Source organism: Nyctereutes procyonoides, unplaced genomic scaffold (genome assembly GCF_905146905.1).
Source record: "Nyctereutes procyonoides isolate TBG_1078 unplaced genomic scaffold, NYPRO_anot_genome, whole genome shotgun sequence".
Taxonomy (NCBI): Eukaryota; Metazoa; Chordata; class Mammalia; order Carnivora; family Canidae; genus Nyctereutes; species Nyctereutes procyonoides.
This window is the reverse complement of record NW_026575049.1, coordinates 240,638-266,207: the sequence shown is the minus strand read 5'-3', so window position 1 is coordinate 266,207 and position 25,570 is coordinate 240,638. Positions and strand designations below refer to the sequence as shown.

Here is a 25,570-nt window from a genome sequence, read left to right as displayed (position 1 = left end):
AGATTCATTAATCACCACCTAAAGTACTGAGCTGGCCTGAGGTAGGTGCTAGGGCTCAGTGGGGAATGAAGTATCTCACTAGATACTTGAAATAATAATGACTTTTTTAAAAAAGATTTTATTTATTTATTTATGAGAGACAGACACAGAGATTGAGAGAGAGAGAGAGAAAGAGAGAGACAGGCAGAGGGAGAAGCAGGCTCCCTGCAGGGAGCCTGACTGGGACTGGATCCCGGGTCTCCAGGATCACGCCCTGGGCCCAAGGCGGCACTAAACTGCTGAACCACCAGGGCCGCCCCAAATAAAGACTTTTTATTAAAGCACCCACAAGTACAAAGAAACTGAGACCTCGTCTCTGATTTCTTCACCTGAAACCGGAGCACCTAAGCAGCTTCCTACCTCTTCACTTTTATTTTTTTCCTATCCTAGAGCAGACAGGGACCCATGAGAGTTGAATATAAGGGGTTTGCTGGCCCAGGGTTCCTGGGGCACAGGAATATATCCAGGGGATAGCCATGGTCCCTATCCCAGTCTCTACCGAGATTCTGCTTCTCTTCCCGCCAGGCTGCCCCCCACCCAGGACAGTATGAATGGTCTCCTCATCTGTAGGAGAGGACTCTGGGAATGGGTTACGGGCTCTTCTTGACAGAAGCTCTGTGGCCGGGCAGGGGTTAATGGTGAATTGCAACATATCTCTGGGCTGAGTCACCTCCCACTGCCACTCCCCCCAATTCTCCTCCTCTGAAGTTTTATAAAGAGGTCCAGAGACTGGAGAGTGGAAAGAACTGGAGGCAGGAGCCCCCCGTAACCCTGCTTCCCCAGGCTCCCAGAAGTCTCAGGGCAGAGGGTTAGCTCACCTGTGGAGTTCCTGCCCGGTTGGACCATGAACTGGCAGTGGCTGTGCCTGGGCTTCCTACTCCCTGCGACAGTCTCAGGTCGGGCCCTGGGGACTGCCCGAAAAGAGACAGCAGTGGTGAGTCCCCTAGGGGAAGGAGGGACCCAGGCCCATGAAGGGATTGGGGTACTGCGCCATAGTCCCATCCAAGCTTCCCTCCTGACCTTCAACCTGCCTTTCCTTTCCTTTCCTTTCCTTCCTCTGCTCCATGATCTACTCCTGCCCGTCTCCCACTCCCTGCCTTTGTTCCACCTGAGCTCCTTCTCTAAGATGCCTCTCCCTTGGTCCTTCCACGTCTGTCCCCTCCTATCCCTATGGGTCTGTTAGGTCATTGAGAAGCTTTACCCTGAGGCCAACTAACTCCCTTTTTTATTCTGCTTACCCTGACTCCCATCATAGGATTATCTGTTGCAATATGGGTACCTACAGAAGCCTCTAGAAGGACCTGATAACTTCAGGCCAGAAGATATTATGGAGGCTCTGAGGTGAGAGTTTATAAGGCACATGCCCTAAGGGTTAAGGCTGCAAGGTCATCTTTCCTTCTTTTCATGTCTTCTCTCCCCAAGCCCACTTTTGCCTGACCCCAATCTAGGGATCTAGGAAATGGGTTGCTATCACTGTTCAGGTGGTGGGGCATGGGGTAAAATGGGAATTCAAACATGAGGACCAGCCATTGGATTTTCCTAGACCCTAAGTAGGGTTTCCTAGGCCCTCTGGAGGCTCCATTCCATGTGTATCCAGTAGACTATTAGCAACATCCCACATGAACTATAACTTAACATGTAAAATTATAGGTTGAGTTGAGTTGGGGTTGAGTTGTTGGCATGATGTTGCTCTTTGTAGACATTTGATTCCGTATTTATTTGTATTTTGAAGTTTTCTTTTCCTATTTTGGATCTAATGGATAATTTTTCTTTCTGCTCTCAGATATGTTCACCATCCCTTGAAAGGCTACAGTGCCTATGGTGCCTGAGGGATGAAACTGCCCCTGAGCAAGCTGGGCTGGGAGGGGGGTCTAGCAGGAGGAGAATGCAGAGGGAGGACAGGCCCTTAGGTGGGACCAGTGGTGGGAGAGTCTCCAGAGCAAGGGGCGGGATACTTCACTAGAGCAGGACAAGGTTAGAGATTGCCGTAGAGAAGAGGGCTACACCTGAGGGTAACCTTGCACAAATAAGAGACTGAAGATGGGGAGGTGAAGCCAGAGTATCACTATTTCTGCAAAACAGAGGAGAAAGTCCTAATTATGAAGACTGGATACTGGAGTGACCCCATCAGCTTCAGAGATTCTGTGCCATTCTCAGCTACCACTGTGGGCAGAAGGGGGCCAAAGAGCTATCCCATTTTCAGTCATTCCAGATTCCCTTGTCCTACTGGGTCCATCCCTCTCCCTCTTTTCAGAACTTTTCAAGAAGCATCTGAGCTGCCAGTCTCAGGTCAGCTGGATGATGCCACAAGGGCCCGCATGAGGCAGCCCCGTTGTGGCCTGGAGGATCCCTTCAACCAGAAGACCCTTAAATACCTCCTGCTGGGTGAGGACTGAGACTAGAAAAGGGAGGGAAAGTGGGAGTGGCATGGCTCTGGAGTATGGGTGACATTGGGACAGCCGGGCCCAGCTCAGTGTTGCGTGGATGATCATCTGGTGATTAGCTGATCATTACCTGCCCAGAGACATAGCTTTACTGAACCAATGCTTAGACTCAGGGGAACTCTCTGGGTTTGGCAGAGGATCTCTGTTTCTAATCTATTTTCTGGTCTGATAACCAGGCCGCTGGAGAAAGAAGCACCTGACCTTCCGCATCTTCAACCTGCCTTCCACCCTCCCACCCGACACAGCCCGGGCAGCCCTGCTTCAAGCCTTCCAGTACTGGAGCAGTGCGGCCCCCCTGACCTTCAGGGAAGTGCAGGCTGGCTGGGCTGACATCCGCCTCTCCTTCCATGGCCGCCAGAGCCCCTACTGCTCCAATTCCTTCGATGGACCTGGTAGGCACCAGCTCTCAGTTCCCACCTCATAGATCTCTGAGATTGTCTTGGTCCCCTTGAGCCAGTGACTCCGGAACCCTAATGTTCAGGCTTCCCCCAATGCTCAACTGCACCCCACACTAACTACCTTCTAACATTCTCTTGGAGAGCAGCTGTTCACCTCCCTGGGGTCTTATCAAGCCTCCCCTTTGATGCTTACGCTTTAGTCCTTGGTTTAAGTTCCCCTGCTCAAGACACACCTCAGAGGGGACTGGGCCAGAGAGAAGAGAGTGGTTGGGAATACAGAGACAGAGGAAAGAGCAACCCAGAGAGAACTGGGCGATGACAAGGGGAGCTGAAAAGAACAAGAGAGGCACCCGAGAGACTGACTATAGACGGAAATTTCAGGGAATGGAGAAATTGGGGTAATAACAAGCAAAGGATGCTCTAGCCTAAGAGATTCTGACCTCCTTCCTGTCCACCTTTGTCTTTGTCCAGGGAGGGTCCTGGCCCATGCTGACATCCCAGAGCTGGGCAGTGTGCACTTTGATGAAGACGAGCTCTGGACTGAGAGGACTTACCGGGGGGTGAACCTGCGCATCATTGCAGCCCATGAACTGGGCCATGCCCTGGGGCTTGGGCACTCTCGATACACCCAGGCCCTCATGGCCCCTGTGTATGCTGGCTACCGGCCCCACTTCAAGCTGCACCCGGATGATGTGGCAGGGATTCAGGCTCTCTATGGTCAGTCTTTTCCCTCAAGTTATGGTTAGTCACAAGCCCTAGTGATCATGAGGGTCAGTGTGACCAGCATCTCTTCCAGTTTGAAGAGACAGGTCTAGCCTCCATGGTAGGAAATGACTTGGCTTCTTTCTCTTCCTCCTACCCAGTTATTCAGGCTACTTTATTTTCAGGAGTTTTTTTTCTGACACTTCCATGTCTGGTCTTCCAGGCCTCTCTCCCCTCTTACCCATTCTTGGGGATGAAGGATGAATATTCCAGCAAACTTCCCCCTTTCTGGTCCTTCTCAACACTAAAAGGTGTCTCCTGTTGATATCAGTATGATCTTGCCTCTCACCAAGAGAAACTTTCTAGGATTTGCTCTTCCCCTTTCTACAGGGCCTCTGAACCGATCTTAGAGATGAGTGGGGAGCCCAGGTGCTATGAGTTCTCTCCCTGAGTCGCATTATGTTACGTTGCAGGCAAGAAGAGCCCAGAGATAGAGGAGGAGGAAGAAGAGATGGAGCTCCCCGCTATACCACATATGCCCACAGAACCCGGCCCCATGCCACACCCCTGCAGTGGTGAACTGGATGCCATAATGCTGGGTGAGCCCCCCCCCCCGGGCTATAGGCAGGCAGTGGCAGCAGCCTGCTGACTTTGGGACCTGGACAAATGGGAATGACGTGGGACCTCAGCATGAGTAACAGAGGTTAGATGCCAGGCAGGGGTTAGTGGCCATGGAAGGCATCTGGCATGGGAGGGAGGCCTCAGAGCCAGATTAAAGTTGGGGTAGGCTGCCATTTACCTCAGTGCCTCCTGATAGGGGCCACTAAACCATATCTGGTAATATAGCAAGATGAAGAAAACCATATTTACTGGAATGTCTATTAGAGAGGGTATTATATACCTGCAAGGAAGGACAACGTGGAAGCTACTCAGAATGGGAGGTGGGATCCCCAAAGGGGAGCAGGGCTTTTATTTTATTGCGTGAATGGGAGCTGAATTGCTCTGAATAGCAAAGAGGCTGAACACGGAGTCTTTCTTCTCTACCTAGGTCCTCTCTTTAAATTAAAGTTGAGGGATCCCTGGGTGGCGCAGCGGTTTAGCGCCTGCCTTTGGCCCAGGGCGCGATCCTGGAGACCCGGGATCGAATCCCACGTCGGGCTCCCGGTGCATGGAGCCTGCTTCTCCCTCTGCCTGTGTCTCTGCCTCTCTTTCTGTCTCTCTGTGACTATCGTAAATAAATAAAAATTTAAAAAATTTTTTTTTAAATTAAAGTTGAATGAAGTTTTGAGGACTCAGCCTGTGGGAGGAGGGCAAATGATCAGCCTGCCCGAGATGCCCGAAAGTCTTTGTTCGACCCATGTCTTTTTGAATTGTTCACATACTTTTTTTTAAATATTTATTTATTTATGATAGTCACAGAGAGAGAGAGGCAGAGACACAGGCAGAGGGAGAAGCAGGCTCCATGCACCGGGAGCCCGACGTGGGATTCGATCCCGGGTCTCCAGGATCGCGCCCTGGGCCAAAGGCAGGCGCCAAACCGCTGCGCCACCCAGGGATCCCTGTTCACATACTTTTGCTTTCAGGGCCCCGTGGGAAGACTTACGCCTTCAAGGGGAATTACGTGTGGACGGTGACAGATTCAGGGCTGGGGCCCTTGTTCCAGGTGTCGGCCCTTTGGGAGGGGCTCCCAGGAAACCTAGATGCTGCTGTCTACTCTCCTCGAACACAATGGATTCACTTCTTTAAGGGTAAAGGGACTGGTTTACAGTGTGTTCCCTGAGGAAGGCCTACCGTTAAAGAAGCCATGAAAGGGAGGAAGAGGGATCCCTGGGTGGCGCAGCGGTTTAGCACCTGCCTTTGGCCCAGGGCGCGATCCTGGAGACCCGGGATCGAATCCCACGTCGGGCTCCCGGTGCATGGAGCCTATGTCTCTGCCTCTCTCTCTCTCTCTCTCTCTTTCTTTCTGTGACTATCATAAATAAATTTAAAAAAATTAAAAAAAAAAAGGGAGGAAGAGATGAGAAGTTTCTGGAAGGGTGGAATGGGAGACCCAAAAGCTGTCACCTGAAGACAGAGATAACGTGTCCTTTCCTTATCTGCTCTCAGGAGACAAGGTGTGGCGTTATATTAATTTCAAGAGGTCTCCCGGCTTCCCCAAGAAGCTGAATAGGGTAGAGCCCAACCTGGACGCAGCTCTCTATTGGCCTTTCAACCAAAAGGTGTTCCTCTTTAAGGTATACAGTTTAAAGCAAATCTCTTCTTAGGAGGGGTGGGCTACCTCACACCGGGAAGGGGAAGCCAACTTGCTCTCCAAGGGAGATGGTTTGCAGCTGGAGTGGACTGGGAGTGGACCTCTGGGGATCCTTAAGCTCTCTCCTTATCCTCTTCTCCCTTCCCACCCAACTCCTAGGGATCCGGGTACTGGCAGTGGGACGAGCTGGCCCGAACGGACTTCAGCCACTACCCTAAACCAATCAAAAGGTTGTTTACGGGAGTGCCAGACCAGCCCTCAGCTGCTGTGAGTTGGCGGGATGGCCGTGTCTACTTCTTCAAGGATAAACAGTACTGGCGCCTCAACCGGCAGCTCCGAGTAGAGAAAGGCTATCCCAGAGACACCGCCCCCAACTGGATGCACTGTTATCCCCAGACCTCAGACCCTCCTCCATCAGGTGGAGATATCCGTCCTTCAGCCACGGGCACTGACCCCTCTGCCGTAGGAACAACCCTGGATACCACTTCCTCAGCCATAGATACCACGTTGAACACTGACCCCTCACCTGGAGACCCAATCTTGGACATTACCCCCTCAACCATGGCCTCCCCCACCCTTTCATTCCCTGCTACTGTCACCCTCCCAGAGGCCTAAGATGTGAATCAAATGTCGGCTCACTAGGCTGCAGGGCTGCAGCAGGGGTGTGAGCCATAGACCTCAGGCCTCTATGTGTCCCAGCACTAGCCACCCCTTCTCTGTGCTCTTTCTGTCCTGGGCAGGGACTCCCTAACTCTGGGTCAGCTCCCCACATTTCCTCTCCATCCTAGATAGCACTTCCAACTGTGTTATCTACTGTCTGGAAGACTGGGGGAAGGCAGGCATCACTCAGGCCCTTGGCTGACAGGTGGGCAACAGCTGGAAGCTAAATGCTTGGGTCCTGTCCTTCCTAGATAAAGTGCAAAAAACAGCATGGCCAGTAAAATGAGCAAGGGCTTTGGAACCCATTAAGAATCACATTTACTTGCTTATGACTTTGGGCAAGTTAATTAACCTCATTGAGCCTCCGATTCTGCAAAATAAGATTAATACCAATCCTGCAGGGTTTTTGCATTAAATGAAATACTATTTGTGAAGTGCAGGGCACAATGTCTGGCACATTTGTGCTTAACAAAGGCTAGCTCCACGTTCATTAGAGAGGACTGAACAGCTCTTCCTCTGGCTGTGTGTTTGTGTCGCTGTGTACAGTAGTCCAGTCTGATAAGGGAGGGCCTTATCAGATCTTTAGGGGACCAGACGACTTGTCAGTCTGGCTAATTGTTTCAAGGTGCAAGGGAAAAAAAGAGCAACAGCAAAGGCTGGAATCCCTGGTTCTGTATTCAATGCTATTTTATTCACATGCTTCCATGTTCTTCCTCCCTCGCGTCATAGCTTTGTTGCCCAGGGGGAGGAATACATCTTCCTTCATGCTGTCTGGGGTCCCAGGGAACAGACTTTGAGCAGGAGAATCAGAGGAGGGAGAGTTAGAACAGGTTAGCGGCTGGGACAAAGGTTTGGTTAAGGAGATTAGCATCACCTACAACGAGAAGCAGAGAAGGCACTTGTCTCCCATACAGCCGTGAAGACCAGGCTACTCTGGGCCAAAGGGCAAGACTCTGGCACGTGGACCCAGTTCTCTCTCCGTGGAGCAAGTAGATTGCTTTTGGGGGAGGCAGGTCCTGCGCCATGCATTGCCCCGTGGTCTTCCCCACATTAAGGAGAGGAAGGGAAGCACCATGGAGGACAGTACTCCCGACTGAGGTAGGAGAAGGGGATTCGAACCTATGGGACCCAGGAGGAAAGGCGAACCAGGAATCAACTACCCCCTAATGAGAGGCCTAGGGATTAGGTGATCTTAGAGCTCCTCTGTGCCCTTCGCCCCATCAAAAAGCTATCGAGTGCTTTAGGGAGCTTCCTGATTTTCTGTAGGTCCTACAACAATGAAACAAACCCCCTATTTTACCATTGTGAGGCACGTGAGGCAAGTATATAAAAGGCTTTTGGGGTAAGGACCCTCCTTGGTTTGGAGGGAATGAGGAAGTCAATTACTTTAGGGGCCAGGGCACCTCTATTCTTGGACAGAGGTAGGTATTCATCCTTCCATTCCTCTCCCCTCCCCTCCCCACAAAAGCCCCCTTTTTCCATCCCTGAAACACACCCTTACGGGGCTGGTCTGGGTTGGAGTACAGATTCTATCCCCAGTGAGAGAGGTGGGGAAGTTTGTGTGCGGATCCTGCGGGCTCAGGTCCTGCACACTTGGTGTTCCAAGGCCCTTGCTCGGGGTGGAGGCATCGCTGGAGGTTTAGGCTCAGGTCTGGGTGAAACCAGAAGGTGTGGTGAGGGGTACAGTGGAACCATAGTCAGAATCTAGGTCCAGCACAGTGTGGGGGGCTGTGGCCTGGGTGCCCGGTCCCAGTTGGCGCTCTCGAAGGCTCTGGAGATAACTCTGGAGAGGCACAGGGCAGAGAGGACAGAAGGTAGGGCCTGGGTTGGAGCCCCCTCCTACCCTGACCACCCCACATGCCCTCCGCCCCGTCCCCAGGTGCCCCTCCCGCACTCACGGGAGCCAGACTATCGGCAGGGCTCCGGGTGTTGAGGGGGAGCCGGGGCCGGTAGCCGCCTTCACAGAGCCCCATCCCGGAGGGCGTCCGGTGCCACTTGGCCTCTTGCTGACGGATCCGAAGGAGCTGAAGATGCCTTCGCTGGTGGCTCAAGACCACTGCTTGGGAGGGGGCAATGCAGACTCAGGGAGGCCTCTTTAGACCCTGAATCCCACCCCCAAGTGCCCCCACCCCACCCCGAGAAACCCATTTGATCTCCCTGTTCTGTCTCAAATCTCATCTTCCCCCTGGTTATTGTAAAAGAAAATCGTCTTTGGTCTCCTCCTACACTTTCCTCCGGACTCCCCTGAGACCTTCCTTTCCTTCCATTACAGTCCCCAGTAACTAACTCCTCCCTGCTCCCTCTGATAATTTTTCTCATTCTTTCCCCCCTCCCATCGGCTCCTCCAACTCTAACTTTCTTTCACTGCCCTGCCCCGTTCACCTTAGACACCTCCACCCTTAAGTGTATTTCCCCCCTTTCCCCTGCTAAGTTTGGGAACTGGGGACATGAGAAGGCACAGGTTGGCTGCTTCTGTACCACGGCACTAACTCACCATTGGCGTGGCCTCCATGTTCCTCATCCATGAGCTTCCACTGGGCCAGGGCCCCCAGGGCCCCCAGGGCTGGCCAGGTGCCCAGCAAGACCCAGCTATACCAGCAGAGAGGAGGCAAGGCTGGAAGTGCCTGCAAGCGTTGGCCCAGCCGACTGCCCAGTGCCAGCCCCTCTAGGAAGTAGTCAGCACAGGCCACCAGCACTGCAGCACCCAGCAGGGCTGTGCCCAAAACTGTGAATGGACGTGGCCACCGAAGCGTGAGCAGGGCTCCCAGCAGTGCCAGCCCCACCAGCCCCCCAGCCGGCACCCAGGCTGAAGGTGGTTGGTAGATGGGCTCTGTGCCCAGCAGGGCCCCGGCACCCAGGGTTAGGCCTAGCAGGAGACCAGTCAGGAAGAGCCCAACGCTGCGCACCAACATGGTGACCAGGCCACAGAGGAGTCCGATGCCCAGCGCAATGCCCGCGCTCACCTCCAGGCTCAGCTGTGTCTCTAGCACTCGCTCCTTGTGGCACAGCAGGAAGATCACCAGAGCTCCTGACAGCAGGCCCGAGAGAAACATTACTGCCTTGAAGCAGCGGTAGCCTGGGAAGGGAGGCAGGAGGCACTGAGAGACCAAAAGGGGACATCTACAGAGCCAGCTCTGATGAATTAGAAGGGAGTGGCTAGCCAGAGGAGCGGAAGACAGGCGCAGTGACACAGGGACCTCAAGGCAAGGGGCAGAAAGGGATCATCTTGGGGAAGGCAGGGACCTTTCAAAAACTGTGAGGTGTTGGGAGGAAAAATCAGGAGATACAATGGATATGTTGTGGGGAGGAGGAGATATGGAAAGAAGGTTTAGTACTTCCAGGGATGGTAGATGGGAAGAAATCAGCATGGGCTGATTCAGGTTATTGGAGAAGGGTTAAAGAAGCCTTAAACGTGGAGGATAACGTGGGAATGGAGTTTTGAAGTAGGAGTGTAGGGAGAGGCAAGTGATAGTTGCCAGGGATCAAAGCTCAAGGGTATGGATGGGGGGAGGACAAGAAGAGCTGGCAAGAGCAGCATGGGCCATACTGAAGGTAGGCATCCCCTGACAGAGGAGCAGAGGTGGCCCAGGAGCAAAGGAGAAAGTTGGCATCATCCTGGACGGTGACAGTCTTGGGCAGCTGCCCCCCAGAATCCTGGCCCTGCCCTCACCGAAGCAGCAGTAGATGATTCCAAAGCAGCAGCAAAGAGCACACACCAGGGCGGGTGCCAGTTCAGGATTGTCCTGGGGTTCCAAGACACATCTTGGGTCTGGAGGCTCTGGGAGTTGTTGATTAAAGGGCCTGGGATCAGAGGTCATGGCCAGGGGCAACAAGGCTTCCTCCATGGCCGAAGAAAAGGTGATCACAGAGGGGAAGGTCAGTGTCAGCTCCTCTCATCCATCCATGAATATCTTGAGGGGGTTGGGAAACCTGCAAGGGGGTAGGGGGCAGGAACTCAGGTGCCCATGAATCTTGAGGATTCCGTACCTCTATTTCTCAAGAAGAAAGGCCAATTTCAGGAGAGAGCATGGGCTTGCTGGGGTAACTGAAAAAATCTACAGGATTGGGTCAAGGGGAACCAGCTGTCTCTTTACGTCCCTCTGAACCAAGGACACTGAGTAAAGCTTAAACTAAAATCTTATAAGGTTATGAGATATTATGTGTTCCCTAGCTTTTCAGGGGGTGGGAGTTGGGGTCGATGGAAGGAGGGGCCCAGGGGCACTGGTGGGACTGGGCGCGCAAGGCCCAGCAGTTTGTTCTGGCTAAAAAGAAAGCTTGTCCCATCTGCGGCTGGGACTCAACACTACCTCACTGGACTGGGAAAGGTGGGGTTAAATGAGGAAGGGAGGAGGAGAAAGAGAGAATGAGTCATGGTGGGGTCTCTGGACAGCTGCTCCAACCCCAGGGAAGGAAGGGGGGGTGGGGAAGAAACACCAGAAGAGTCTGGGACAAGGCATCTAGTAGAGACGGTCCCACACTTTGTCAAGGTTCGGAAGCCTCAGCTTCATGTGCAGATGGAGCTGTTGGGGGAAGGGGCATCGGGCCCCAGTCCAATTCCCATGGTCCCTCTTGAGTGAGCAGGCACCTTGCCCACAGACCTCTCACATCCTGGAACCCTCTTGCTCCTCCCCTCAGGACACCGGTGGGTCTTTCCCTACCCCTCCCTTTCCCAGGGGCGTCAAGGCTGCCAGTGGAATTTGAATTCAGCTCCTGAAAGGAGAACACCAAGGAGGAGCTGGTGTTGGGGGCACTATGGGAGTGGGGTAGGATGGATGCGGGCACTTTCATCTGTCGCCTTTTGCACGTCAGGGTCCTAACCGGCTGAGGGTTGGCGTGGGGAATCCCTGGGGCTCCTCTTTTCAATCCGCTGGGAAGTCCAGGGACCCTAAACAAGGGCAGATTGGGGAAGGAGTGTTAACTACTCACCACCCTGCCAGGGCTCAGGAGAGGAAGGGGCAGAAGTGCTTCCCTAACCCCCCGGCTGCATCCTTGCCCGGAGGTCCTGGGCGTCGGGGCGGCTGTCGGGCGTGGGCACCCCCAGGGTCACTCTGTTCGTTGCCCCCTAAACTTTGCAAGTCGTAGCCCAAGCCCCGTGAGCTAAATGCAATGAGCCTGGGGGGTGGAGGAAGGGGACAGGGTGTGTGTGGGGTGACATCACGGGGCGGGCCCCTCCAACTCTTTTCCCTATGCGTGTGGGGGGGACCCAGTTTGCCCACCGCTCCAGGCTGGGACCAGAGTCTCCGCAACCGTAGCGTGAAGGGTCCTGGGGACGCCGCAAGAAGTCTGGGGAAAGGTCTCTGAATACTTAGGTGGTAGCTCGACAACTAGGAGGTCTCAAAGCCCCAACTGGGGTCCCAGCGCCCCCCTAGCCCCGGCTTGGTGTCTTCCACTTCCCAGAGAATTGGAGTATTGTCTTCCGAGGAGCCCGGTGGTCGAGATCCGGGACGCGGGGAAGGGGCTTTCGCAGGACGGGGGGCGTCGGCCAGGGGCTCAGGGGCGGAAAAGCTCGCGGAGCGAGACGGGGTCTGGAAGGGGGACCAAGGGGGACGGCGCGCACACGGGGCGCCGCCAGGGAGGGGACCCCCGGGTCTGCGCGGGGGCGGGGGCGGGGGCGAGCGTCGACGTCGACCGAGGGCAGCTCGGTATGCAAATGAGACGCGAAGCGGCCCGCGGCTGAGAGCGGGGTTTCTCCGCCGGCTGGTCCCGAGCCCCTCGGGGCCGCTCCGCGACGGGGCCTCGGGGCTGCGTCCAGGGCGGGATCGGGCAGCTCGCCAGCCGGGCCAGGCGCTGGGGAGGCCACGACTGCCGGGAAGGCCGGCGCGGGGCCGGGAGGCCGGCGCGGGGCCGGGAGGCCGGGGTGGGCGGGCCCGGGCATCCTCCCCTCCGCTCCAGCCCCGCGTGGCGCGGGAGGGTCTCTGTCTTCGCCACAGGCCGCAGGGAAAGGGTCGGGGCGGTGGCTCCTCCACGCTTCCCGGTTTTGTCCGCCAGGAAGGCGGGCTCGGCTCGGCGGCCGTCCTCTGCCCCCTGGTCTCGGCTGCGCCAGCGCCCCCCGGCGGCGCAGCTCGCGGGCACCGCGCTCCCGCCCGCGGAGGGCGGCGGCCGAGGGCCCTTTAAGGGGCGGGGCCAGCCCCGCCGCGGGCCCGCCTCCGCCGCCCGGACTCCGCGCGGGCCCGCCCGCTCGCGCCTCTGCCAACCGCTCTCTCGTTTCCTTCCCGTCGCTTCCCTGGTGACCCCGGAAGTGGAAGTAGGCGTAGGTCGGCGGCCACGGCGGGGACGGAAGGCGGAAGCGGAGCGTGAGCCGGAGGCGGAGCCGGGGGAGCTGCTCTCGTAGCTCCCCCTGGCCCTCGGCCCAGCTGCTCGAGGGGGAGGAGTTACCGCCGCTCTTCGGGTACGTTACCGTCGCCCCTCCACCCGGCCACGGCCTCCCTACAGGTCTACCTCAGGGGCAACCCTAAGCTCCGCCCCCCAGGTTTTCTTTAAACGCGGCTCGGCCCCCACCCTTTCCTGGCAGCCTGCGGCCCCCTTTTGCGATCGTCTTTCCTCTTCTACCCGAGTGACCCCAGGACCACACCCTTGGCGGTACCTCCCTCTTCCCCTGACTCTGGATTATAGCTTGGGGGTGGGGGAGAAGAAAAACTAAGGGGATTTGGAGGGGGGGAGGGAGCACGGTTGTGGCCTATTGCTAGGGAGAAGAACGCCCCAGAAGAATTTGGGAAAACAGGGGAGGCGGGCGGGTGCATTAAATATATCGCGAATGTAAGGTCATTTAACCGCTTTCAGTTCTATCCTTGATCGTCTCCACCTTGATACCTTTGTTACAGGCATCAGAACTTATCATGATGGCTGTGACCTAAAATCCTCAGGAAGCCCCGGGGTCATGGCCCAGAAGCACCCCGGAGAAAGAGGGTTGTGTGGAGCCCACCACAGTGGTGGTGCCTCCTTCAGGACTTTAGGATCCTCTGTGGACCCTGAAATACTTTCATTCTCAGGACTCAGGGACTCAGCGGGGCCTGCTCCCAATGGTACCCGCTGCCTCACAGAGCACTCTAGTCCCAAGTACACACAGCCCCCAAACCCAGCCCACTGGTCGGATCCAAGCCATGGCCTCCCAAGGGGTCCTGGACCCCCTAGGGATGGAGAGGACCCCGATCAGAGTGAGGCATCTTCAGAAGAAGAGTCAGGAGTGGACCAGGAACTCTCAAGAGAGAATGAGGCTGGGTACCAGGAGGATGGGAACCCTTCTTTTCTTTCCATTCCGTCTGCTTGTAACTGCCAGGGAACCCCTGGAATCCCTGAAGGGCCTTACTCTGAGGGAGGAGATAGCTCTCCTAGCAACTTTTGCCATCATTGTACCTCTCCAGTTTTGGGGGAAGATGAAGAGTTGGAAGAGGAATATGATGATGAGGAACCTCTCAAGTTCCCCAGTGATTTTTCACGTGTGCCCAGTGGGAAGAAACCTCCACCCCGGAGACAGCGGCACCGCATTCCGGCCAAGGAGGATACTCGGGACGGTGGACGCAGAGATCCCAGGTCCCCTGGGCGACATCGGCTGGGCCGGAAACGAAGTCAGGCAGATAAGCGCAGAGGCCTCGGATTATGGGGAGCAGAGGAACTATGTCAGCTTGGACAGGCAGGCTTCTGGTGGCTGATTGAACTGCTGGTATTGGTGGGAGAGTACGTGGAAACTTGTGGTCATCTCATCTATGCATGCAGGCAGCTGAAAGGCAGTGATCTGGACCTTTTTCGAGTCTGGTTGGGAGCCTGGGCAGGGCGGCTGGGGGGCTGGGCCCAGGTGATGTTCCAATTTCTGAGCCAAGGATGTTGCTATGGAGCAGGGCTGTTCACCCGTTTTCTTAGGCTACTGGGTGCTTTGCTGCTCCTGGCTCTGGCCCTCTTGTTGGGCTGTCTACAGTTGGGCTGGCGGTTTCTGGTAGGACTGGGTGACCGGTTAGGCTGGAGGGGTAAAGCTACTTGGCTCTTTTCTTGGCTGGATTTCCCCACCTTGCAGCGTTGCCTGATTCTGTTAAGAGATAGCAGGCCATGGCAGCAGTTGGTAAAAATGTTTCAGTGGAGTTGGCTGGAGTTGCCTTGGGTCAAGCCAAGAACTAACAGGCAGGGGAATGCACCTGTAGCTGGTGGTCGCTACTGCCAGCCTGAAGAGGAAGTGGTTCGACTCTTGACCTTGGCTGGGGTTCCTGAGGATGAGCTAAACCCTTTCCATGTGTTGGGGGTTGAAGCCACAGCATCAGATGTTGAACTGAAGAAGGCCTATAGGCAGCTGGCAGTGATGGTGAGTACCCTTCCCGTTCCTCTTTTGTTTTTTATTTTCTATTCCAAATTTAGCGAGAGTAGAATAAAGAGAAGGCAGAGTAAAAAGTCAGCTTGAAGCTGGAGTAACTTTAATTCTTAGGAAACAGTCACACAAAGGCTTTTCCCCTCTGTTATGGGATCTGATTTTCCCTTCATTTTAAGGTCTTTGTCATGAGATTCTTAATGAAAAGAAATGAACCTGGCCTATCAATGTTGGATCACTCACCCTGGAATATCCAGGTGAAGTCCTGCTGACTAGGGTGGAGAAGAGGCCTAATCAGAAAGCCTGTCAATTCCTCTATTCTCAATAAATGAGGGTTTAGAAAAAATAATAACAGGAGAAAATCCAACTATCTTTCGCAGAGAGGCAAGTGTGGACTTAGTGTGGAAAAGTTCAGGAAGTGCATGTGATGATTCCAGGACCGGGTGAAAGAAAACAAAGTATTTCAAGACCAGCAATCTACAGTGGAAAAGGGAGAGAGAATGGAACATAAACAATATGGAGGCATGTACATCTGTATGCCACATGTTAAGATATGGTTGCGCTTTTTTTTTTAAGATTTTTTTTTTTTTAGATTTTATTTATATACCCATGAGAGACAGAGAGAGAGGCAGAGACATAGGCAAGGGGAGATGCAGGCTCCATGCAGGGAGCCCGATGTGGGACTTGATCCCAGGACTCTGGGATCACGCCCTGAGCCAAAGGCAGATGCTCAACCGCTGAGCCACCCAGGCATCCCTAAGACTTCATTTTTAAGTAATCTTTACACCTGATGTGGGGCTCAAACCCACAATCCTAAGATCAAGAGTCACACTGTCCTACTGACAGTGAGCCAGGCATCCCAAGATATAGTTGCTTTTATTGATAAGGAGGGGTGGTACAGGTGGCAGTTGTAATGCACCATATTCTTGAGGGAAGTGGTTTAATATAATCATGCAATCAAATTGCTATTAGTAGATATTAAAGTGCTATTTTTAGATATATTATTGCCTTTTCTTTTAGTAAAACTGTATTATGAATATAAGTAATGTGTGCTAATTCCATCAGAGGCCTATTTGAGTGTATGGAACTGGACTGATAAAATTATCATGGTGTGTAAATTACCTCAACAATTACATGACACCAAAGAGGAATGGGTAACCAAGGTGCCCATTAACCATTCAAGACACAGTAAGGTACCAGGTCTGTAACTTAGCAGAGGACTAAATTAGTGTGGTGGGAAATGCATGTCCCTTAAGTGGGTAGACTGGGATATTCTTAAGAGTGGGGAATGATAGTTTACACTAAGATTGTTACTGGCAGTAGAGCTTTTCTCACTTTCATGTCTTTAGCAGATATCCTCTCTTGGGGAATAGCATTCTTACAAAAATTCTCAACTTGCTTTCTTGGGCAATTCTTACAGCCCTTATTAGGCCCCAGAGTGACCATGACTAAAAGGCTCTTCTATAAGCTTGGGTATGTGTAGATTTAACAGCATTCTGTTTACCTGGTATCAGGAGACTAGCTTTTTTCTGTACTTTTGGAAAATGAGGTTGGGAACAATCAGGAAGCTGTAGGAGGTGAGGATACTATTTGTCTTAGAGAAAAGTGGATAAAAAGCCTATGAGGAACACAGAATGCTATTTCATTTCTAGTACAGAAGGCAAAATACTGTAGGAAGTACACACGAGAAATTTCTACTTAGGAAAAACTGAGTTTGAGGATATAGTATCTTTGGAACCCTTATTTTACGATTGACAATAGAATTAAACTGTGAGGGCTTAGTATGCGTGTACCAGGTAGAGTGACCAACCATCCCTGTTTGCCTGGGATTGAGGATTTCCTGAGACATAAACTTTCAGTACTAAAATTGTGACAATCCCAGGCACACCGAGATGGTGGGTCACTCTAGTACCAGATCCTGCACTATATATATCATAAGTATTCTCATTTAATACAGTAATCCATGATAGATATAATATTCTAGGTCATATAGCTAGTAGTGACAGAGCTAGAACTTGATCCCATATCTGTTTGCAGAGCCAGAGCAATTAGTCAGTAAGCTGTATTGATTCTTTAAAAGGGTGGTGAAAAGAGAACCCTTTGATATGAGGGTTGTTATTGTTTTTTGTTGTTGTTTTGTATTTTAAGTAGGTTCCATGCCCGGTTTGTAGTCCAATGCAGGGCTTGAACTCACAACCCTGAGGTCAGGACCTGAGCTGAGATCAAGAATCAGATGCTTAACCCACTGAGCCACCCAGGCACCTGATAAGGAGATTGTTTTGACCTAAGATGGGGAGAGGGTTGGAATGGATTTGTGATGAAGTCTTTGCCTTGGTAGGTTCATCCTGACAAAAATCATCATCCCCGGGCTGAAGAGGCCTTCAAGGTTTTACGGGCAGCTTGGGACATTGTCAGCAACCCTGAAAGGCGGAAGGAATATGAAATGTAAGTTGGAAATGGGAAATTGTCAGGTGGGATAAATGACTAATCTTTCAAAGTATAGAGGTCCCTGGACTTGTGAATGGAGGAGACTCTCTGAGGCAGAGAGAAATGGGGTTGCTTATCTTTCTAGCTGGCCAGGGACTTCAAGGAGCTAAAAGATTTCATCTTCCTTTGTCCCTTGCTCAGTACTGTCTGATTTACAAAGGCTTTCTTCTCTTAGGAAACGAATGGCAGAGAATGAGCTGAGCCGGTCAGTGAATGAGTTTCTGTCTAAGCTGCAGGATGACCTCAAAGAAGCAATGAATACTATGATGTGCAGCCGATGCCAGGGAAAGCATAGGTATGAAATAGGGTAGGAATGGGATAGCCAAAGCTTTGGTAGCCAAAGACTTCCTTGTGAGTAGTACTGGTAGTTGGGGGATACAGATGATGAATAAAAAGACCCTGAGGTTTCTACTTTTGCCTTAGTGTCAAGAGACAGGGGATTTGGATTAGCAGTAAGGAAAAAAAGGTAGTATTTTTAGTTTTAAGAGAGAAGGTTGAGGATGTCGGTGTTTTTGTTTTAGATTTTTTATTTATTTATTCATGAGAGACACAGAGAGAGAGGTAGAGACCCAGGCAGAGGGAGAAGCAGGCTTGATGCAGGGAGCCTGATATGGGACTCAGTCCTGGGACTCCAGGATCACGCTCTGGGCCGAAGGCAGGCGCTAAACTGCTGAGCCACCTAGGGATCCCCGGGTATGAATGTTTGTAGGCATATATAACAACTGAATAGAGATACTTTTAGATGTCTCAGCCATATTTGTCAATAAAATGATATTATACACTTGATCTTAGCCAAAAAGCTGAGAAGTGATTATAATGATGATACTAGAATATTGTAGCCTTGACAAATTAAAAGGAATTGTCCTTTTGTTGGGTTGTAGGAGGTTTGAAATGGACCGGGAACCTAAGAGTGCCAGATACTGTGCTGAGTGTAATAAACTGCATCCTGCTGAGGAAGGAGACTTTTGGGCAGAGTCAAGCATGTTAGGCCTCAAGATCACCTATTTTGCACTGATGGATGGAAAGGTGTATGATATCACAGGTATACTTCTGTTCTCTAGACATATGGGCTCATGGATGCTCAAAACTGTGATGTTTTGGCTAATCATTTCTCTTATTTGTAGAATGGGCTGGATGCCAGCGTGTGGGAATCTCCCCAGATACCCACAGAGTCCCCTATCACATCTCATTTGGTTCTCGGATTCCAGGCACCAGTGGGCGGCAGAGGTAGGTGTTACTTCTTTCAACAACCTACCTACTATTTTAGTTTTGAATATGATTTTAGATGACATGCTGCTTAGGACAGCTAGATGTTTTATTACCCTTAAGAAGTTTGGCAGCTGACTCAGTATATCTTTGTTTTTTTTCCCCAGTATATCATTAACTTAGGTATAATAAACAGGTAACACAGGTAACCATGTAACTCTTAATATCTCTTTCCTCATAATGTCTTCTGTTTTACTCTTAGAGCAACCCCAGATGCCCCTCCTGCTGACCTTCAGGATTTCTTGAGCCGGATCTTTCAAGTACCCCCAGGCCAGATGCCCAATGGGAACTTCTTTGCAGCTCCTCAGCCTGGCCCTGGGGCCACTGCAGCCTCTAAGCCCAACAGCACAGTACCCAAGGGAGAAGCCAAACCGAAGCGGCGGAAGAAAGTGAGGAGGCCCTTCCAACGTTGACACCCCTTCTCTTCTTTCCTCAGATCAATGTCAGGGAGTCAAAAGGGCTGTGTATAGCACAGGATGGAGTTTTGATTGTTTATTTTTAAATATTTAAAAAAGGGAAAATTTTAAGCTCAAATTGTTCACTCAGTACTTGTAGGAAGCCCCGGAACCACTTTCCCTCTCCCACCAGCACCTAGGAACTGAATCTTGTCTTCTGACAATACCAAAGAAATAGGGGGTGGCTAGAGCAAAGAACCTAGAGCCTGGACCTGGGCTGGACAGTATCTCCCATGGTTGTGTGGGAACTGGGTATTTCCCTGGGGTCTGTATGCCTTTGTCTTTTGCTTCTAGAGCAGATGACACTTTTCCCCTTCTTTTTAAACTACAAGTCTATCTTATTTTTTGAACCATTTCAGGAGGGAGGCCCCTCCTTTATGCCAACATACTAGTTAAAAGACAGAACAAGAAGCATGTAGCCCTAATTATAGGAGAATATACAGAGTTCAGAGTGGGAACTCTGAATTTTTCCTCTGACATTCACCTTGTGGGTAATCACCCAACTTCATGCTTGTTGCTGCAGGGATGGCCAAAACTAATAATTTTTAAAAAGCAGACTCATGCCCTCTGCCCTTGGGTGAGGGGGAAGGATAAAGGGGCTCCCAGAAGCCCCCTTATGATCCAAGGGTTTGTATTTTTTTTAAGTTTGTTCATATTTGTATGTATATATCTATTTAAAGCCAGGGGATTATCTTTCTATAAATATATAACTGGCAACCTGTATCTTCCCTCTCTTCTTTGCCCATATAGCTGGAGCCCTTTTTCTCACTTGAGCATCCTTTTCCTACTAAGTGTTAGCTGAGAATGAAGGGCACCTCCTACAGGACCAAGGGAGAGGGGATAAAAAATACCTTAGAGAAGTTTTATACAGTAAGTTGCTATTCCTTGTTTCTTCCCTAGCCTTATAAGGACATTTCCCTACCCTTCCTGCTGACCAAACTGTAGCCATATCTGGAAAGAAAAAAAAAAAAGTATCTTTATTATAAGGAAAATACACAGCAAAACAGCTGGAAAGTGGTGTCGGTAGAAGATCTAGAAAAAAATCACAAAACAAGCTGCTCGGTTACCAAACGAGCTGTTTAAACATGGCTTCCTGCTGTGAAGGAGAGTGATTGAGCCCTTATCTTTCCCACCTTTCCTGATTCAAAAAAATCTGCTCTTAGGGCTGGGCCCCGGGAGCCCCATTTTCCAATCTGTTCTCTTCCTGGAGTTGGGGAAAGGTTATATAGTTCTCAGGCTTTCAAGATACAGAAGACAATACGGAGAAGGAAAGGATGTTCTAGCCCTTTGGTCCAGTGTTATCCCCAGCCCTGTCCCTCAGTATTTGTTGATGCCAAAGAGACGAACCCCATGGAATTGGGGTAACTTAGGCAGCAGTACGCTAAGCAATGAGGCTGTGTTGATGATGAAGTGAGCAGCATCATACTTGGTGTAGAAGCTGGCCAGGAGGTAGCTGGGGAGAGAAGAAATGCGTTGAGTGAAGTTGGCTTTCCCTATTCATAATTATGATCTTCCAGTGACTTCTATTTTAAATGACCAGTTTTATGGCATGTAGTCCTAGAATAGAATATCTGAAAGTATTCCAGCTAAATTAACAGTATTTACTTTGGGGTTGGGGAGAAAATCAGCACCTTTAGCTGGAGATTTATAAGTTAGTGTTTTTGAATTGTTAATGACATGGCAAATGACAGCTGAAGCCCTTATGACTGTATGCCTATATGAGAGTTCCTTTGCTTCCATTCCCCACAGTTTTCACAGATCTATATCACTCTGGCTTTCTTTATTCACTTCCTTTGGAAGTGTAAAACCATTTGGTTTTACTTGGGTGTTTTTTCAGTCCTTTCTGCATCCCATACCACCAAAGAGGCAGCAAGGAATGCTTGACTACTACTTCCTACTTTTTACTGCTCTCCCTAGATTTAGACCATACCATAATATCTTCAAAGGGTCTAAGAGAGTAGTCTGCTCTTTTAAAGCTTCCCGGGGTGGGGGTGGGGGCGGGGGGTGTCTGCACCCGACACTTGGAGCATTTCCCATTATCTCCCCCTGGACTCACAGTACAATAGGAGAGATGCTGAGGAATTTGCGGGAAGAGGTAAATTGGAGCCCGTAGTCCATCTGTTCCCAGTGTGTCAGTAGCCGAGCCTTCCCTTGGTCAGGGGTCTCAAAGGGTGTCCCTTTCACTGTATGTAAGAAGACATACATAGCCTAGGAGGAGGGAAGGGGGCAGTGTGAGGAGGCAGAAAATAGTCCTTCAGCCCAGGAATTATGCTGAGATCCCAAAAGGAAGACAAATGATTTTGTTTTTGATTGGGAAAGGCCTGGGTTGGGTATAAGGGTGTGGTTTAGTGCTCACCAAGTTATGGATGACGTTGGTCAGGGTCCAGACAACAGGTATGCTGAAGAAGGGGATGCTGAGTAGAACCACATGCAGCAGTCCTACCAAGATGATGTAGGCCAGCCAGATGCCCCGGCTATTCATCACGCGAGTGTTAGGGTTTACTTCGCTGTGTGCCACCCCCACATTCATCCTACCACAATGGGGGATCAGGCAGAAGTCCAACTCAATTTCCTGTCAACCTCTCTTTGAGTTTGTTCCCACAAATTGTCTCCTGAGTAGTCCAAATCCCCTGAACTCCACTGGGAAGAGCTTCCCCACTGTGCACCAAGGAAAAACTGAAAACTTGGGGAAGAAAATTTAAAAGTCGAGACAGGCCTCTCTACTCTTACTCACTGTGATCCTTAAAGTTCAACCGTAACCTGAAGGGGTGAGCCTAGGCTTGCGGCAGGGAGTCCTGGCAGCAGGGGAAACCAGGAAAGCGGGGTGAGCAGACAAGACTCCTTTAGTCCGCACCTTCCTCGGGGGCTTGCCATCGTGTCTCTCATCCCCGTGGCCTGTAAGCAGGCCGCGTTCCAATCCCTTTCTCAAGAGCGGGGCGCTGCCCAGTATTTCCCCTCCTGGCTTTTCGACGGAACTAGGAAGGGACCTGCGTGCAGCATCTCGAGAGATGGAGCCCTGTCCCCGATTCCAGGGGCGGCCCTGATCATCTGAACTTGGCCCTTTAAAATCGTGCTTGTCGACGCCGAGTTGTGAAGCCGATCTGGCCAGCCCGGCTTTCCTTAAAACTCCCCAAACCCTGGGGTTGAGCCCGCCCCGCGCGCCTCCCGGCTTCCCTCTCGGGCGTCGTCCGTCGGCCGGCCTCGGGGCTCCTTTAGGAGCTCCTCTCCCGGTTCTTAGCCGACGCTCCAGGCTTCCCCGCCCCCGCTTCTCGCCTCCCCGCGTCTCTCCTCAGCCCCCTTCCAGGTCCTGGCGGCCCCTACCTGCGGCTTCCCCAGCGGGTCCCACTCGAGGCGCGGCGTCCGCTCCCACACCTGCGGTCTCCAGGAAGCCGCCGCCCCCGTCCAGCCGCCCTCCCCCTATTGGTGGAACGCGGTCAGCGCTGCCGCAACCATTGGCTGGCAGTTTGCGACGGGGCCGCGCGATTGGCCGCCGTTTCCGCCGTTCGGACCGCGCAGGGCCCGCCCCTCCCCCGCCCCGCCTTCGGAGAGAGCCGGGGGAAGCCGCCGGCCGGGCGAGCGCGACGTCCGCTCTGGACTAATGGGAGGGGTTGGTAGTGTGAGGCGGGAGTAAGAGCCACCGCGATTGGTCCGCGTGGATCGCTGCGCACAGGCGGGAGCTCCGGGAAGCGGAGGCCGCGGGCGGGGGTGGCGGCCTGGAGGGGCGGCAAGATGGCGGCGGAGACGGTGGAGCTCCATAAGCTGAAGGTACCGTGAGGCGGGGAGAGGCTGCCTTAGGCGTTCTGGGGACTGCGTTCTGCCGGCCGGCTTGCGCCTTTTATTACGTGTCCGCCTTGCCGGCTTTTCCACTTCGCTTTCTGGCTCCCGCCATAGTTCTTTTGTGCCTCTGGTCTTGCCCACTACGCCTTCCCCAATTTCCCACTTCTCCGTATGGTTTTGCGGCATCTTTGCTATTTCGGCTCTTTCTTCGCCCTCATATCATCCGTCCCTTCCCCGGCGGGTGTGCAAGTGCTTCCAACCTGCTCCGCTCCCTTCTCGGTTCTCGTCAGAGCTGCATTACGTCAGTGGTCCCCCCCTTTTGCCCCGCGCTGGAGCCAGGACCCCTTTTTCTTCCAGGGTCGACGCGTTCTCGTCCGTTTTCCCAGGCCGGCATTCCCGTCCGCTGATGACGGCAGCTTTGTGTGTTTCTCCCCGTCCGCCTTTCGGACACGATCCAGAGAACGCGCCCACTCCTTTTTTTTTTTTTTTTAGTGGGGTTACGCCCTCGGAGCTAACTTTGAAATCTGAGGAGAGGCCTCAGGAGCTAGGCCTCTCAGACGCCAGCGACCTGGGGGATCTCGGGTCGTGAAGGCACAGCACCTGGGATCCAGCAGTCCTCGGATTCCCCGCCGCCGCCGCCGCCCCCGCCCTGTCCTTACCAGCGGGAACACTGCTCACTCTTAACTGTGGTGTTTTGGGAGAGCCCTAGGTTTCTCCCTCTCCTTTTCATCTCGCGGAGGGCCCTGCATCTCGTGGTGTGGGTGACACTCTCAGTCACAGGGCGGTTTTAAATGGTGTCTTTTGTGAATCTTGGTAGCTTCCGCACATTGGGATGATTATTTTCCTGAAGAAGAGAATAGTTTATTTTAGGGTCAATTGAGTGAATATCTTGATTATTTGTCCATTTGCGGCTTCACAAGTAGTTTTCCCATCAGGTACTTTGGTCCCATCATCCTGGGAACCTTGGACAAACCAGGCTGATTTAGCCAAAGCTGTAAACTGATCCTTTAAGACTAGAAGAGCTTTTACAAAGGAGTAAGGAGAATAAGGGTGGGGAGGGCACATGCTCGTTGGCAGCAGTTAGCCTTTCTGTGAAATCTGATTTTTCACCCATGGATTCTGAAGTGGATTAGTGGGTTTTCGCGTATCCTGGAGTTGCTGTTAAGTTGGTAGCACTGAAACATGTGGGTTATAGCAGTGGTTCTCCTAAGTCGATGAGTGAAGAAAATTGAGTAACCACCTCTGTTGTATGTGTTAAATAAATTATGTTCTGTGATACTGTTAGGTAGGTTATAAAATATACACAGAAAAGAAAGTTGGCTTTTTTAAAGAGTTTATTCATTTATTTATTTGAGAGAGGGAGAGTGTGAGCAGAGGGAGAGTGATAAGCAGACTCCAGCCTGAGCACGGCGCGGTGCTCAATCTTACAGCGGTGAGATAATCTGAGCTGAAATCTAGCATGGGACACTTAACTGACTGAGCTACCAGGTGCTCTGAAAAGAAAGTTTTGAGTGAATGAGGGATCCCTGGGTGGCGCAGCAGTTTAGCGCCTGCCTTTGGCCCAGGGCGCGATCCTGGAGACCCGGGATCCAGTCCCACATCGGGCTCCCGGTGCATGGAGCCTGCTTCTCCCTCTGCCTGTGTCTCTGCCTCTCTCTCACTGTGACTATCATAAGTAAATAAAAATTAAAAAAAAATTAAAAAAAAGGAAAGTTTTGAGTGAATGAGACAAAAAAGGAAATATGAGTAGCAGATTTAATGTTTTCTTTTTATTAATTCCACTTTTAAAATACCCGGAGTAAGTCACTAGTCTTGAGACTTGCCTTTATGGATTTTGTGTTGGTTTATGGAGTGTTTCTTTCCATAAAATCTGATGGCCTGAAAAGGATGCACCCTTTTTTTTTTTTTTAAGATTTTATTTATTCATGAGAGACACAGAGGCAGAGACCGGGGCAGAAGCAAGCTCCCTGTGGAGAGCGGGATGTGGGACTCTATCCCAGGTCACACCCTAAGCCAAAGGCAGATGCTCAACCACTTAGCCACCCAGGCCCCCCCTTTTTTAATATGTATTTCTTTTTTAGAGAGGGAGGGAGGGGGAGATGGAGAGAGTCTCAAACAGACTCCCGGTTGAGTGGGGAGCCAGACATTGGGCTCAGTCTCATGACCCTAAGATCATGACCTGAACCGAAATCAAGAGTCGGAAGCTTACCTGATTGAGCCACTTAGGGTGCCCCTGAAAAGGATTCACTCTTTTAATCACATTTGCTTGTCTTTGCTTTTTCTCTAGAGCACTTCTTAACCTTTTGGAGGTCACAGATATCTTTGAAACTCTGATGAAAGGTATGAACCCTCTCCCCAGAAAAAGGCATGTACATATACTTTGCATGCGATTTGAGGGGCTTCATAAAACTACTTTGTAGCCCTGAGGAGTCCGTCGACCTCTGGTTAAGAACTTATGCCTTTAATTCTGACTTCCAGGACAGTTAATGTTTGGTTCCACTGTTGATCTTGATGAAGTGATCCTGACTTTGGGGTTGACAAGAGTTTTATCTCTTTTTTAAAAACTCTTTCCAGGGATCCCTGGGTGGCGCAGCGGTTTAGCGCCTGCCTTTGGCCCAGGGCGCGATCCTGGAGACCCGGGATCGAATCCCACGTCAGGCTCCCGGTACATGGAGCCTGCTTCTCCCTCTGCCTATGTCTCTGCCTCTCTCTCTCTCTCTCTCTCTGTGTGTGTGTGTGTGTGTGACTATCATAAATAAATAAAAATAAAAAAAAATAATAAAAACTTTCCAGTTTTA

The 25,570-nt window shown here is 51.7% G+C and overlaps 5 protein-coding genes across 11 annotated transcripts in view; 3 read left to right on the top strand and 2 right to left on the bottom strand.

Annotated features, from left to right (window-relative positions):
* Nucleotides 1-753: 753 nt before the first annotated feature.
* On the top strand, nucleotides 754-7,162 carry MMP19 (matrix metallopeptidase 19). 2 transcript variants are annotated; one of them, XM_055328139.1, is made up of 9 exons: nucleotides 754-973; nucleotides 1,295-1,380; nucleotides 2,294-2,424; nucleotides 2,660-2,875; nucleotides 3,353-3,598; nucleotides 4,057-4,182; nucleotides 5,167-5,331; nucleotides 5,690-5,817; nucleotides 5,994-7,162. In XM_055328139.1, the coding sequence occupies exons 1-9, from the start codon at nucleotides 884-886 to the stop codon at nucleotides 6,447-6,449; spliced, it is 1,644 nt and encodes a 547-aa protein (XP_055184114.1). In that variant the 5' UTR covers nucleotides 754-883; the 3' UTR covers nucleotides 6,450-7,162. The 2 variants fall into 2 exon arrangements, with proteins under 2 accessions (XP_055184114.1, XP_055184115.1); XM_055328140.1 differs by lacking the exon at nucleotides 1,295-1,380 and having other exon boundaries at nucleotides 860-973.
* LOC129511456 (transmembrane protein 198-like) lies at nucleotides 7,147-11,718 on the bottom strand. 4 transcript variants are annotated; one of them, XM_055328141.1, is made up of 5 exons: nucleotides 11,421-11,718; nucleotides 10,165-10,424; nucleotides 8,989-9,570; nucleotides 8,393-8,553; nucleotides 7,147-8,277 (listed from the first exon to the last, which is right to left on the bottom strand). In XM_055328141.1, exons 2-5 carry the CDS (start codon nucleotides 10,337-10,339, stop codon nucleotides 8,140-8,142), a joined length of 1,056 nt encoding a protein of 351 aa, XP_055184116.1. In that variant the 5' UTR covers nucleotides 10,340-10,424; nucleotides 11,421-11,718; the 3' UTR covers nucleotides 7,147-8,139. The 4 variants fall into 4 exon arrangements, with proteins under 4 accessions (XP_055184116.1, XP_055184118.1, XP_055184119.1 ...); XM_055328143.1 differs by having other exon boundaries at nucleotides 8,393-8,550; XM_055328144.1 differs by lacking the exon at nucleotides 10,165-10,424.
* A 1,017-nt stretch (nucleotides 11,719-12,735) lies between these two features.
* DNAJC14 (DnaJ heat shock protein family (Hsp40) member C14) lies at nucleotides 12,736-19,718 on the top strand. Of its 2 annotated transcripts, none has more exons than XM_055328137.1 (7): nucleotides 12,736-12,882; nucleotides 13,316-14,784; nucleotides 17,126-17,232; nucleotides 17,450-17,569; nucleotides 18,156-18,316; nucleotides 18,399-18,501; nucleotides 18,743-19,718. In XM_055328137.1, the coding sequence occupies exons 2-7, from the start codon at nucleotides 13,372-13,374 to the stop codon at nucleotides 18,951-18,953; spliced, it is 2,115 nt and encodes a 704-aa protein (XP_055184112.1). In that variant the 5' UTR covers nucleotides 12,736-12,882; nucleotides 13,316-13,371; the 3' UTR covers nucleotides 18,954-19,718. The 2 variants fall into 2 exon arrangements, with proteins under 2 accessions (XP_055184112.1, XP_055184113.1); XM_055328138.1 differs by lacking the exon at nucleotides 12,736-12,882 and adding an exon at nucleotides 12,910-13,073.
* Nucleotides 19,018-22,405, bottom strand: ORMDL2 (ORMDL sphingolipid biosynthesis regulator 2). Of its 2 annotated transcripts, none has more exons than XM_055328146.1 (4): nucleotides 22,317-22,405; nucleotides 21,352-21,526; nucleotides 21,052-21,203; nucleotides 19,018-20,448 (listed from the first exon to the last, which is right to left on the bottom strand). In XM_055328146.1, exons 2-4 carry the CDS (start codon nucleotides 21,523-21,525, stop codon nucleotides 20,313-20,315), a joined length of 462 nt encoding a protein of 153 aa, XP_055184121.1. In that variant the 5' UTR covers nucleotide 21,526; nucleotides 22,317-22,405; the 3' UTR covers nucleotides 19,018-20,312. The 2 variants fall into 2 exon arrangements, with proteins under 2 accessions (XP_055184121.1, XP_055184122.1); XM_055328147.1 differs by lacking the exon at nucleotides 22,317-22,405 and adding an exon at nucleotides 21,730-21,786.
* A 247-nt stretch (nucleotides 22,406-22,652) lies between these two features.
* SARNP (SAP domain containing ribonucleoprotein) overlaps nucleotides 22,653-25,570 on the top strand; it is a 50,810-nt gene continuing 47,892 nt past the window's right edge. Inside the window, exon 1 of the mRNA XM_055328095.1 lies at nucleotides 22,653-22,760. Coding sequence (XP_055184070.1) covers nucleotides 22,725-22,760 — 36 coding nt within the window. The 5' untranslated portion in view covers nucleotides 22,653-22,724. The remainder of the gene's footprint in view (nucleotides 22,761-25,570) is intronic.